Genomic DNA, 14,354 nt, shown 5'->3' with positions numbered 1-14,354 from the left:
ACTGCTTTTTGCCGTGTTGTGGCCGTGGTGTGCATCGATCTTGTGCACGCTGAATGAATTTGTGTAGTTGTGTGTGTCATCTGGTCAACTTTGTGCCTTCACATGCCCCCGCTGTGAGGATGGCACCATCAGTGACTACACTGTGCCCACTGCCCAGTAGACAGAGCTTTCATCCAACATGACAGAACCTCTCTCTGCTCCTCATATCCCCTCCTTTCTCTCTTTTACCTCTGTCACTCTTTTACCTGATTGATCTATCCTTTTATCTTTTTCATCCTCTTAATTTTTTATCCTTCATATAGCTGCCCTTTGTTCTCTCTCTCTTTTTTTTTTTCTCCTACTGTCAATTCATCTCTTTTTCTCTGCTGCCCTTTGTGGGCACAGCAGTGCCAAACGGTGCCTCGTGGGTAGCAGGGCAGCGCCCCCATCGGCAGATTGTGTCAGGAGATGATCACAAAGACAGAAGCAAGAGATTGGAAGGAAGAGGATAGGATAGGTTCAAGGTTGCAGCTGAGTGGAGATATATTCTGGAAGGACATATGGAGGAATACTGGAAGGGAGGAGAGTGGTGATGAGTTATGGAGTGTGTTGTATAAGGGAGGTGAAGGACCAGAGAGTGCTCCCTCAAACTCCTCCATAGGCACTTTTGAAATCAACCAAAGCTCCTCCTCTGCTCCTTTTCTTGCATGTAATTTGAAAGAAACCGCAACATAAATAAATAATTGCAGAGATGAAGTTTTTATGGCTGGCATATATGTACGTTTTCACATAATGTGTTTATTTAGTTGTATAATTAATACCATAAGAAGTCCTAAAATAAAGGAAATCCACATAGATTGTGATGTTTAATATAAACAAAGGCTTGTACATCTTTTAAAGAGATTAACATACTTCCAGAGATCTGTTGCTACGTTCAGCTTTTTCTTATATTGAAGCACAGTGTAAAATGCCAAAAATACCAAAGCTATATTTATGCATATTGATGTGCTCCTTGTTCTAAACAAAGCTCTGCATGAACCAGGTTGAAAGACACAACCTTGACTGTGACGCTGTTCAGTGCAGTTTGTTAGCAAGGAGATACAGGCAAAGACGCAGGCGACTAAAAATGGAGGAGATGACACTGGAAATGAGTCTGGAAATGGAAAGGAGGACAAATAGATAAAGCTCGCTGTGGATGAAAATGAAAAGGAAGTAGATATGGAAATTGTGTGGAGAAGAGGGTTTAGGATAATACAGAGGAAGTTTTAAATGTAGAGAGAAGTGGGTGGATGGCATAGAGGAAGCAGAGGGGAGCAGAGGAGAGGTTGGCGACGGTTTGTACATGATGGCAGGTACCGGATGGGCACATGCCCCCCTACGGTGCCATCTCCAGCCCTAGTTCCCCCCACTGAGTTTAAAAAAGCCTCTCTTTGTTTTCCACCTCAATGGCCGCCTCTCCCTCACTAGGCATCTGATCTAATGGCCCAGGAGCAGAGAAACCGAGGAGAGAAGAGGCGAGGAAAGGAGTTTGCATAGGTAAGGTGAGGAAAAGAGGTGAAGAAGTAAAAAGATAATAGAAGAACTCGCTGATGATTATTTAGGTGGGTAAGGAGAGAGAGATGGCACGTGTGCCAGCCTGCCAGCTGCCCCCAAGTTTATAACCGGGTAGGAGGGATGAGGGGCGTTTGAAACGACATCAGGTATGTCTCAGGTGTGAAGTGAATTCCAACACTGGTGGATTGTGCTCACACCAGGCGAGAACACTCCATGTGGTTCAAACATTTAGTTTGCTCACCTTTCTCTCTCACTGCTCTATTTTTTTTTCTCATCTGAAACTTTTTGTCATCTCTCATTTTTTTTGTCTTTTAGATAAATATATGTTTAATGCATGCATGCTGAATATTTAACATTATTTAGAAATGTACACTTGTAAACATAGTAAAATATTCTATCATTTGGTTAATTTTCTCTTCCTCAATCTGACTTTTATGTTAATATATTTGACATTTATACAATAATATGCATGTAACATATGTTACAAATGCTACAAATGCCTAATGAGAAGTAACTTGAAGCTGGTAACCTGGTTTCCTAAAATTAATTATTTTAATAATTTACCTTCTCAGCTGAAATTGATTTGACCTGCAGCCCTGCTGCATATGCTACTCACAACTATTTCTGTAGGACACAGATTTGACACTGACGTTGAATCCTGGGTTTCTGGATCGGGTCAGTATGGGAGCATATTGTACGTATGCTGTGTGTTTATTTTTAAAAATCACAGATGCCTGCGCTGCCAGTCCGCTCTTCCTGTGTTAAAACCATCAGTCATCTGTGCCAATTAAGACTTTTAAACTTCTCTCACTTTAGTGCAGATAGATGACAGAGGCCAATCAGCAGCTAATTACTTCAATCTAGAGCTGGGTTTTTTTCTTGAGGGGATGTGTGCTGTAACAGCAAATGTTTATTTCTTTGAGGGTCTTGTGAATTCGTCACTGTCTTGTGTGAAGAGTGAAAGACAGCTTTTAAATTGTGTACATTTCAAGAGAGTAACTGTCCATAATTATATGCTTGTGTGTGCTGGAGGACAAGAGGGAGATTTTATTTTTTTTTTTTGCTAATGTAACAGTTGCAGTTTTCTCTTTTTCGGGCACGATTGGCTCACCACTGACCTTGGTGGTGGTGGGGGGGCTTTACCGCTCCTTGAAGAAGAAAAGAGGCTCGGGCCGCCCGCTGTAAACAAAGTTGACTTGCCGACAGATGGATTGAATGACAGAGAGGCTAACTGAGCCAGGAACGGGCCTGGCAGCATCGCACTGAGCAGAGAGAGAGGGAGAGAGAGAGAGAGAGAGAAAAAGAGAGAGATAAAGGGGGGGGGGGGGGAGAGAGAGAGAGGGGAGAAGAGAGAAGAGGTGGCCAACAGGAGAGGAGGTGTGAACAGGTGCAGGGCCGCTGAAGGAAGAACCAGCAGATGGAGAGAGACACAGCCAGTTTAGTTACAGGAAAAAAAAGGGTGGGAGGGAAAAGAGGAGGGAGGAGGGAGAGATGGAAGCGGGAGAGAAAAAAAAAAAGGATCGGAGCAGAGATGAGAACGCTCTGGACGGATAGATAGATGGACAGATAGATGGAGATATGGGCCGAACTGGGTGTTTAACGGCGAAGCTGCATCAGGCTGCCTCTCTGTTTGATGTGTTTGTTTCATAAAGGTAAAGCGGCGGCGCGGAGGGAGGGGTGTCGAAAGACAAACATGTGGGAGCGGAGTGATTGACTCGCATCAGTCCGAGGTTTGATAAAAATGTGCTAAAAACACATTGAGGTGCGTGCGAGAGAAAATTGTGACACTGCGTGCTGTCTGCTACACAAAACAATTCAGATGTTTATTGTATGCAGCATCAATAAATAATAAGCAGCACAGAAAAATGTTCAATATGTCACTTTATTTTCTCCGCAGTGCACTCGACCATCGTTGGCAAGTATCCGTTAGACGGGCCTACACGAGGCCTCCGTCTCACCGTCTCTCAGTCACACACGTAGAAACGAGAGCACTCACACACCAGCAGAAATCATCTTTGTAGTTCTGTGTATCAAACTGTTGAATATTAATGTCGTCTGATTGATGAAGTCCATCATAAATAGCTGTGGATCTGCTGGAATTCCTCCACAAAAATGAATCATCACAAGTGTCACAGTTTTTTTTTTTTGAGCAAGATACAAGCAAATAGTTAACAGTTGTAATTTGATAGTACAGTATCAGTTCATAGCAGTAAAATCAATATCAATATTCAATATTTTCTCAATATTTAAGGGCAGTCGCACCAAATAATTGTTTGAGCTTTTGGTGCATCAGTTTAAATAACTAATTTAAATTGAAATATAATAGATTTTCATATTTTTCAGTTTGATATCATATAGTTAAAGGGATGCCTTTAATTTAGAAGCTAGAAGAATAATTTAGAAGTTAGATTGTAGTTATATATAATAGAATGTCTGATTATAAATGTTACATTTAAAACAACACTCATATCAAATGTCTCATAATTAAAATGTTTGGAAAATAGTGGATTTATGGAGTCAAACGGTGCACCGAGTGTAGCTATTAGTATTAGTACAGATGGTCCTCTGTGATAGAAATAGTATTACTCATCTTCCACTTGATTCTCCATCTCCTCCTCTACTCTTTTCAGGGATCAGCGATGTCTTGCAACAATCAGTCGTCTTTGTTGCGAACAAAGCTCGTATGTTTGCATGTTTGTGCTATAGGCTGGGTTCACAATCTGTTCACCTGTATGTTAATTTCACACCTGTTATTTTGCAACACAGGAGCATCGCGGAGCGAAGATATGAATATGCATCGATTTGAGGAATTGTTCTCTTTAGTTTTCCATCAGTAACTATATAGATCGTTTATATAAATATTTGTTTTTACTCTCTGAAAAAAGGAGCAAATCATCCAAATCATGTGCTTGATTTTGGTAAATGCTTCCAAAAAGTTACTGAAGTTTGAAGAGAATAAATAAATCATGTGGATGATTCTTAGTCATTTGAATATTTTGTGTATTTTACATGTATATTATATCATTGATATCCTTTAATATGTTTATGTGTGTGTTCATTCTCTGTATGTATGACTTTAAATTGTATGTATTTGTGTCTGAGTGATAATGTATTTATTAGGAGAGTATAGTCTTTTACTTTAGCCCAAACAGCGGTCAGTGGTGTCTGGCGTTGGCGAATGTCTCCAATTCCTCCAAGTCCACCGTCTGACTCCAATTTGTGCTCGTTCTCTGATAAACCGCGGCATTTGGTGGTTCTGGCGTGGGATGCCGGCTGCACCACAGGGTGCTGCAAACTCCGCGCTTGGTCAGGCCCTGGCACCCCACATCTAATGGGCAACAGCTTGAATAGTGCCCACTTAGGCAGGCAGTGTGGACTGGGCCCCCTCTTCTTCCTCGCCGCTCAAGCCAGCTAGCTAGCCAGCCACCGCCTCTGCCACCTCCCACTTACCCAGCAGCCACTGTACCTGGCCGCAGCCCCAGAGCCATTCCAGCCTACCTTAGGCCCCTGGCCCATGCAGCTCTCGCCATACTTATCAAGCTGTCCTACAGTGCATCAGGCCAGGCATATACAAACAGGCCCAGCTATCTCCTAACTGAACATTCAGTCTATTGCCTCCTAGGCCCAAACAAGAGTTCCTGCCACAGGCAGCAACCCAGAGCCCATTCACCAATTAGCTGGAAGGCAGATCATTGTCCAGGGAGAATTATCCAGCTCCAGCCCCACATATCTGCCTCTGCTCTTCTCATCGTCCTTAACCAGTCCTTATCCAGGGCCTGGCTCTCCGCTGACATCTCTCCTTTGCTTTCTCTTTTTTTATGCTTTAATTTGACAGTACTCATCATCAGCCATTTTGTGACAGCATTTTTGCGAGTAAACATGGTGCATTTGATCGGGGATACAAAATGGCACCCTGAAAAGAGCCCCACAACCTATCCCCGACTCCCCAGCTTTGATTTGAGGTACATAAAGTTTCACTCTTCGTCAGTGTTTTAGGCTCTTGTCACAGGGATTTGAACACTCGGGCCCTACTTCTTTGAAATCCTTGCGTTTGTTTGTTCTCTTAAGTTGTGTACAACTTTATGGGGTTAAACTGAAACTGAATGTTGGTTCAGTAGATCAGCAGGACCAAACAGATGCCAAATGAGTATCTCTCTGTCTTTTTGCTTTTCTATCATCTTCTGTTTTTTCTTCGCCCTCCTCTTCCTCATCACCACTCTATTGCTGACTGCTGGAACTTTTTGGCGGCCTGTCTGATGCTAATTGGTGGGTAAACAGGTCTGGTGTGAGTCCCTCCCCCCCCCCCCCCCCCCCACCATCACACACAAACACACACACACAGACATACACAAATACACACGGCCCCCTGGAACCTCTTACAGGACCAAATGGCTGGCAATGCCTGCCCGCCATCTCCCGCTGAGCCCTGGTGTGCGCTTTGGTGGCTCAGGCTGCTGTTCAAGCCCAGCGGGGGTTCATTCACTCTCTCACACACACACACACACACATATACGCACACACAGTCATACGCGTACAGACACACACACAGTCTCCTTGTGTCCCCTGCACACCCGCCACCCGCTTTCACACCCCAGACAGCAGGACAGCAGGAGAACACACACACACACACACGAAGGAACAGACAGACGCGGTCACTTTAGAGATGCAGGCCAAGCGCTGTAGGGGAGAAAAGTTTTCACTTAAACTGGAGAATTCTCTCTTCATTAGCGCCTTTGGACTTCAGGAAGAGTTCTGTTTATTTGTTCGGGGTTTTTTTTTTTTCCTGTCTTTGTAGTTTTTGTTTTCTTTCCTTCTTTGTCTGTTCCTCTGTTGTTCGGGTACGTTTGGACTTAGTTGAGTTAGAAAGTTTGGTTGAAACAGAAGTAAAATGTAGTTTTGTTCACAGCCCGCAAGGATAAGCACCTTTTTTTGTTTTTTCGTATCTTACCTGCTCAATTTTGATATCGAGACAAGTAGAGATTAAAGTGATTCGATCGCTATCAAATATGTCTATGCTAGTAGGCATAACGTGTCGCTACTGAGTCATGCAGTTAAGCAAAGTAATATTACAAAGCAGAACAATATCTTTTTTTTTAGCATTTGTTTCAACTGAACTAAAGTCCTGTTCACAACTTAATCTTTGACTTTTCAAAATCTTGGATAAAGCTTTTCTTCTTGACCAGCCTGTAGCGGACTAATGTATTTGTGTGTGTGTATGTGTGTGTTGTGGACAGCTGCAGTATCACTCAGGGGTCTTCAAACTGACAGTGACCTGACACCTTTTTACCCTTCTACCCCCCCACCGGAGTCTTTTCTGTCATTCTCCTCTCTGTCCTCGGTGTCTTTCTCCTCATCACTTGTTCTTTATCTTGTTGTAGAGTGTGTGTTCTCCTCTCACTTTCTTCCTCACTTGTGTTTGTTTACCTGTCTGTCTTTTCCACATGATCTCCTTCATGCATGTGCAGAAACCTTTTAAGTATGATAGAATTCATTAGGAGTGCACACATCGATCAGCTGATCCTAACTGATATATTCTGGTAACATGTCGCTGGTATTTGGCTGGTAGCTTTCTTAATTTAGTACCTTGTATAATTAGAGGCCACTTAAAGGCACAAGCTGTGATCCAAAAGTAATCTAAAGGGCAGCCCTACCACAAAAACACAAAACTGGAACATGCTTGTCTTTAATGCACAGATGTAACAGTGATTAAGTTGTTTACTTCGGTCTTGTTGGTACAGGTCCATATTTTCAGGCACAGTCAGCTGAAAAACACATCAGACTTTATATTTATGTATCTCTTCCTCAGAACGACATGGTAAAAAAATAATATTGTACGTGCCTTCAATGTATGAGACATAAGTCATAGCCTTTTGCAGAAAATGTTTTTCATGCACCGTCACGAACAGAAGACGAGTCATCAAGCAGAGAAAAACATTTAAGCCGAGATGATAACGCACTTCTGTCTGTTTGTTTGTTTGTTTGTTTTAATGTCCCTTATCATCCTGTCCTTTTTCTTCAGACAGGACAGAGAGAACGCAGAACGAGCTCACGAGGAGGAAATGACGTCTGCGACTCAGGCGTCACGGGAACGGGAGAGAGAGCTGACCGTGCTGCTGGAGCAAACAGAGGCACAACACCAGCAGAGAGGTCAGTGTTTCCACCACCTGCACTTCAACAGTGACCACAAATACAGCCTGCTTGTTCTCCTTTCCACCTCTTTTAGCTGACTTAATCAAATATTTCTGACCTGTATCAAAGATGATTAAGTGTCCGCTAGGTGGACACTTGTGTCAGGTCCTCGAAAACTCCCCCATGTCATGTTTTCACAGCATTCGGCTGCACAGCTCTGTCATGGTTCAAATGTCCACTGGAAACATTTCAGAAGTGGAGCGTCTGTCCTTCAGCAGACAAATTTTTGTTTAGAGTTATTTTGCCAAGATTGTTTGTGTTACAAACATATTGAATACATATTTGCAGCTTGTTTGTGATCGATGTGATAACAAATACATCTTCATTTTGTAGCTGTACTGTATGTCAAGAATAGTGAGCATTAGCAGAAGAAAAATGAATAGCAATCCCTCTCCCGACCTTTAGAGGAGAAGATACATGCACAAACCAGAAATAGCATTTCATAACAGTATCAAAATAAATAATAATAGTTATAGTAAAGGTGATAAATAGTAGTAAAAAGACCTGGTGCATGAAGACAGCAGAGTGGCATCATATTGTCTCCATCAGCTGTGATCGAGCTGGAAAGTGACGCAGATGTGTTCGGTGAACGTCGGGGGTCAGACCTCTCAAAGAGTAGCGTTAAAAAGTTTTCAATGAAGAGCCTCACTTTGGTGAATATCTCCATGTTTTGTATTGTCAGCGGGTTTACTGTAGACCACTGATGATACACAGGCATATAGGCTGTCTCATGCAGAGGGGAAGGTGATGTGGGGGGGAAACAGAGACCAGAACAGAACAAAGCAGAACTGGATGAAATGGAGTACACAAAGTCAGAACGTCTAGAAATGCAAGAAGCAAAAACAGCAGAGTTGATCAGGGTCTGCCACAGAATCGCAGCCCTTGAGCTGGGAGGGTTTCAGTGTCTTCATCAAGGACACTTCAGCAGGGTGGATGTTCACAGTCTTAAACCTGCATCCTCCAGTTGAAGGATGGTTTATCTTCTCGCTGTGCCACCTTGCTCCCCACCAGCACAACATGGCCAGAGCGGGGAGGGGACGGACATAAAGACAACTCATCTGAGATGACTGAGACTGAGCTGAAGTGACCTCAAAAGAGCAGAACAGAGCAAAAAGAGCAAAACAGAAGCCATAATAGGAGAACAGAGAATAGCAGGGCAAAGCAGAGGGAAGGTGATGGGAGCAGAGCGGAGAGACCCAGCACAGAGCTCCCTGTCTGTCTGCACAGCAGAGCTGCTGCTGCTAGCACATCTGTTGCACCATCTGGAACCCCCTCCTCCCACCCCACCCCCCACACCCACCACCCACCCTCATCCACTCTCTCTCCCTCCTACCCTCCCTTTTCCTATCTTTTTATTTACCTGTGGTTCCCTTCAACAACTAGGGAGCCTGCTGGTACGCAGAACAAAGATAGAGGGGTATAGAGGGAGGAATGGATGGAGGGAGGGGAGGAGAGGAAGGGGAGGGGGGGGGGGGTAAACAAAGGGTTTGTTTCTGGCGCGTGTCGGCAGCACACATGTTGTCTAAAGAGAGCTGACATCAGAGCACAGCAGGAAACTGTGGATAGGGAGGGGATGGAGGGGTGGACGTCCTTTAGTAGCTCGCATCACTTCCTCTCCCCGTGCAACCCAACAGACGAGCTGGATAATTAGCTTTCTTGCTCTCCAAATCCCGCCTCTCTGTCCATCCGTTTGTCCTTCCATCCATCCGTCCCCCTCTCTCCCTTCTTCTCCGCTCCCTCCTCCCACCTTTTTTTTTTTTTTTTTTTTTTAGATTTTTTTTTTCATGTTTCTTTTTTGAGTAAATGCGTACAGAGCAGCCTCTAGATGATATCAGATATTTGTTTCTCTCCGTCCCTCCCTCCCTGCCACGCTTCTTCCCTCCATCCCTCCCTCCCTCATTTTTCCTCTGTTTGTTTCCAGTGCCAGTTCTGCTGTGTTTCTGTGTCCCAGGGTTCTTTTTGGCCTACGCATGGCCAGACGTATTCAAAGCCTGTTCAGCTAATTAGCATTCTTCATGCAACTTTTCCAGCACTGACCAAACTTTGTTGAGTGTACGTGTGTGTGCACGTCTGCGAGGTTGTATGGTTTAGTTTCATGCTCTGTAGCATCCAATTTCTGCCCTCTGTGCATTATCTATGGCAGTGATGTGGGGACTTTGAGTGGGATAAGTGGTCCCCGGACACCACTAAAAACTTAATATGTTGGGTGCCAAAGTAGGAGTGAAATATCTTTGGGGAGTTGGCCTTTACACCTCTCTCTCACCTCTCCTCCTTTATATTTACATGGCATTTATAAGGCATAGAGAGAGAGAGAGAATAATAGAGAAGTCAAATTTCAGGCTGCAGATAAAACGTATGTGTTATACCATGGAGATCTACCATCATGGCTTTTCCTCTACTTTTCCTTTTTTTTTGCTATCTCTCTCTCTCCCCCCAATATCTACTGTATGCAAAAAAAAAACAACTCTTCACAAGTCTGAGCTACTTTTCAAAGACTGTGAGTCCTTGGTGTTTTTGGTTTCGGTCGACTGTAACAGAATGCCGGAGCAGGTGGATCATTCCCTCCATCCAAACGGCAGCCATTGTTATTTTAAAAGAGCAGACATATGTTGGAGAGCGGAACGTGGATCATTTCAAAGGAATGATGAAAGCCCAGTGTTGGATTGTTCAGAAAGAGGCCCCCATGAGTGGATGAGGACGTGGCAGGAAGGGGTGGAAAGGAGAAAGAAAAGAGCTTTCAAACAACAATCCCCTCTCTTTCTCCGTCTCGTTTCACCCTTCTCACACTTTATCTTTCCATTCTGCACTTCTGTTTTTCTCTGTACATCCCCCCCCACCCCGGTTGTTTGAACACATTTCTTGTGATTCTAATGTGAACGTCAACAAAAGCATTTTTTGGGAATACATTCAATGAGACATATGTATCTCGCTTTTGCTGCGGCCCATAGATTTAATCTTCGCTCTGTACGTAATGTTGATGTTGTTTTCTGGTATGTGAGACTCATTTGGTTGGCAGACTTTTGCAAATTGACTTAATGTGTTGTTGTCTAAGCACTGTGAAACATTTATTTCACATTTAAATGGTTTTCCCCTCCTGAATTTAAATGAAAGTATGACCAAAATTAAATCCTGGGTCAACAAAGTAACTTGAAATTTTGAAATGTATTCAACAATTTATTATTATTTTTAATTCAGACACATATTCTGCGTTCTAAACTGAAACAAAGAGGTTAGCTGGATTGCTTTACCTCTATAATGTGCACAGATTAGAAAGGATCATTTAAAATCCTAAAAGCTTGATGCTGCAGTTTGACCACTTATGTTGCAAAGTAGACATTATCTTCAGCCCTGTGTAACTGACAGCACTTTTAAGGCATTAAGTCACTTTGCTGGGACTTAAAGGTGCAACATATGACATTCAGCCCCACTAGATGTTGGACTAGAGCACCAGCATCTCAGACCAAAACAAATGCGTGCGTTGTTTACTCAATAAAGTTGGAAAAGAAAAAAAAAGAAAGCAAGCTACATCTGTACACAGCTCATGAAACTCAGATCAAACTGTCAAACTAGGCAGCGCTGATCAAATATGGATTCTGTTACTGCATCGCCTATTTCTCACCTCATATCTTCTCAGAAATCAACTGCCATGTTGAAAATGGACACGGGGAGCACAGGGGGGGGACTCACATGCACTAACATGCACACGTGGCCGAACCAGCTTCCAAAACAAAGAGCAGAGAAGCTCGGATAACAACACACACAGTAGGAGTGTGACTTTATTCTCTGCTCAGGACGCCATTACTCCGCTATATCTTTACATAGCAAATAGTTGTTTGCTGACATCTGGTGGAGCTGAATGTCGTATATTGCACCTTTTTAAGGTTTTGTTGTGCTTTTCCCTCAGAACAGTCGGCCACCAATATTGTCTGGTGGTTTTCTTGATTAAGGTAGTGGTGAATTTTGTTTAGATATTGGGTTAGACAGGGTTAGGTTTACATGAGGACTGGCTCATTTTTGTTTGTTTCAGAGTGAGGATTTATTAGAGACAGACGGATATAGATATACTAGATACTATATACTATACTGCACATGTGGCATGCGTTTCAAAATGGTTAGGGAGAGTATAAACTGGACATATACAGTGTCTATATAATGCTGTGTTATTAAACATGGTTTGGTTATTAGAAAGAAGAGGAGGTGGGTGATGGCGGTGTCCAGTGACAGCAGATACTCGATGCACTGTTTCGAGTTTGACAGCTTCTGAACTTCTGTGTAGGCGTGCGGGCTGAGAAGTAAAAGTGTCTAACTGAAGTGAGAATTCGCTTGAACCCCTTATCTGTTTCTGTGCAGCCAGGATTTCTGACAGCTCCTCAGAGTGCATGAAATCACCACGGTGGTTATCCCCAGAGTAACCGACAGGGCTCCTGTGATCCCTTTGCAGTTGGAGAGTTGGATGGTCTGCTGAGCTCCCAGAATGCCCTGATCAGGAAGCTGAAGGAGGAGTGCTGCACACTGGGGGTCAAACTGGAAGAGCTGACAGAAAACAGCAGGTCATTATTTCCTTTTTTTATTAACCAACATTCATTCTTTCAATTATGTTTCCATTTTCTTTCAGTCCTTCTAACTCAGTGGCTTTCATCCTAACTTATTCATCATCTATTTTCCCATGAAGACATTCACATATAGTTTACGGTTAAATTTACTTGTTTAGATATACACAACTTCTCTCCTCCAGTTGTTTATTCACTCACTCGGTTGGCTATTCCCTGTCGGACATTCATGTCATCATTTCACGAAGCATCATCCATCCAGGCTGTTTGGAGAGATTGTGTCAACATACTACACACTGCTTTCCAGTCTGACCTGTTTTCTTGTTAACCTGATGCTACAGTAGTCACAGCAGGCCTGCCCAGCTCTCCATCTGGGCTGCCTGTGTGTGTCTGTTTGTGTGCTCGAGTGTGTGTGTGTGTGTGTGTGTGTGTCTGTATGTGTATGAGAGTGACCCTGGGCCCAGTGTCCTGTCAGCTGTTGGAGCTGTGCTGCACATTAGTCACATGACAGCCCCCAATCTGGCCCTGCCAGACCGCACTGGCCTCACCAGCCATAGGACACGTGCCCACAATACAGAAACACACATAAGTACACTGTGTATTTGATTATGGATGTATAGTAAAAGACAAAAAGACATAAAAGACATACACGGTAAAAACTACCAAATACCTTGAATGTGTTTTTATTGGTAAGGTTTCACACACAAGTACATGCTGACACACTGGCATGCACTCGTACCCTGCATCTGCTGTATGTGTGTGTTATGTAGTTTAGCAGCAGTGTGGTGTTGGTGTGTTTTGTGCCTCGGGCTGTTTGAGCTCCTGGAGTCCAAGCCCAGTGTAGCGGTTAAAGTCCTGCTGGACAGCCTCAGTCAGGCTAAGTGAGGTTACACCGAGACAGTTGCAGTAAGATAAATAAGGAAACTCTGACAAATTGTTTTTCAGTTGTTAGTCACACAGACTGTGAGGATTATGAGGCCTACTGCTGCTGATTGAGTTTGTGAAGCTGAAAATGGAGTTTGGGGGGCGTCTGGTGGCCTAAATGGTCAGACGCAGATCGTATAGTTGCGACATCTCAGGTTCGATTGCAGCAGGGGACCTTTATCGCAAGTCATATCGGTCTCTTTCTTCTCGCATTTCCTGTCTGTGTCTACTGTTGCAATCAAATAAAAAATCTCCATCTTTAAAAAGTAAAGGGGGTTAGTAAAGAATGCCATTGGTATTTCAAATTTTACATTTACATTTTGTCAGTTGGCAGTCGCTTTTATCCAAAGCGACTTAGAAATGAGATGAAACAATCAAACGTTAGAGGACAGCGACTTAACGAGAGCCGTTGTACAAATTCTCAAGTAACTGATCAGGTACAAGTGCGATGATAAAGAGCGCTAGACAGAAGGTTTTTTATTGTTGTTTTTTTATTTAAATTATTAAAATAAGGAAGTAGACAAGTGCAAAAGAAATACTATAAACTTTATACCATAAAAGTACTACTCATCCTTTGACAGAAGATTGAATGGTGTCAGTATATGACATGACATCACCTGTAATAACCTTTTATGCATAATAATATTTACATAATCAATTATATATTTAGAAAATATTTCTAAACAAAATGTATTGTATATAATTATATCCACAGTGTTACCACAAGACAATCATTTTCTTTAAATTATTCACTATTCAGCATCTATAAGGTACATTTTCAATTGTGCGTGTGCAGGAGTGAGCTGGAGCAGCTGGGCCTGGAGAAGCAACACCTAGAGGAGGCGGTGAAGAGTCTGAGAGCTCGCTGCTCCAACATGGAGGAACAGTGTGTCCAGCACGGCCGCATGCACCAGCGCATGAAGGACAGGTACGCAAACACACAGAATACACACACACTACCACACATACTGTACAAACACCAGAATAAATAGACATTTTCTGACATTTTGGTGCTTTTTAGACGATTTTTGTTTTGTTTACTAGCAAAAAAACACAACACAAATGTGTACAACTATAATTTCCTCAATCAAAAAGATTGTTTTTGAACATTCGTACCTTTGCCCCCTCGATCTTATGAACTTATTTGAATGAAAAACT

At 43.0% G+C, this 14,354-nt stretch overlaps 1 protein-coding gene across 4 annotated transcripts in view; it reads left to right on the top strand.

Moving 5' to 3' along the window:
* sdccag8 (SHH signaling and ciliogenesis regulator sdccag8) overlaps window positions 1–14,354 on the top strand; it is a 49,224-nt gene that overhangs the window by 18,212 nt on the left and 16,658 nt on the right. For 3 of the 4 annotated variants that reach the window (XM_067610504.1, XM_067610501.1, XM_067610502.1), the window contains exons 14-16: window positions 7,553–7,680; window positions 12,164–12,272; window positions 13,993–14,124. In XM_067610504.1, coding sequence (XP_067466605.1) covers window positions 7,553–7,680; window positions 12,164–12,272; window positions 13,993–14,124 — 369 coding nt within the window. Of the gene's footprint in view, window positions 1–7,552; window positions 7,681–12,072; window positions 12,273–13,992; window positions 14,125–14,354 lie in introns of those variants that run through there. The other variant, XM_067610505.1, reaches the window with a different exon arrangement.

This window comes from Thunnus thynnus, chromosome 14 (genome assembly GCF_963924715.1).
Source record: "Thunnus thynnus chromosome 14, fThuThy2.1, whole genome shotgun sequence".
NCBI classification, from domain to species: Eukaryota; Metazoa; Chordata; class Actinopteri; order Scombriformes; family Scombridae; genus Thunnus; species Thunnus thynnus.
This window is presented reverse-complemented; position numbering and strand designations above follow the sequence as displayed.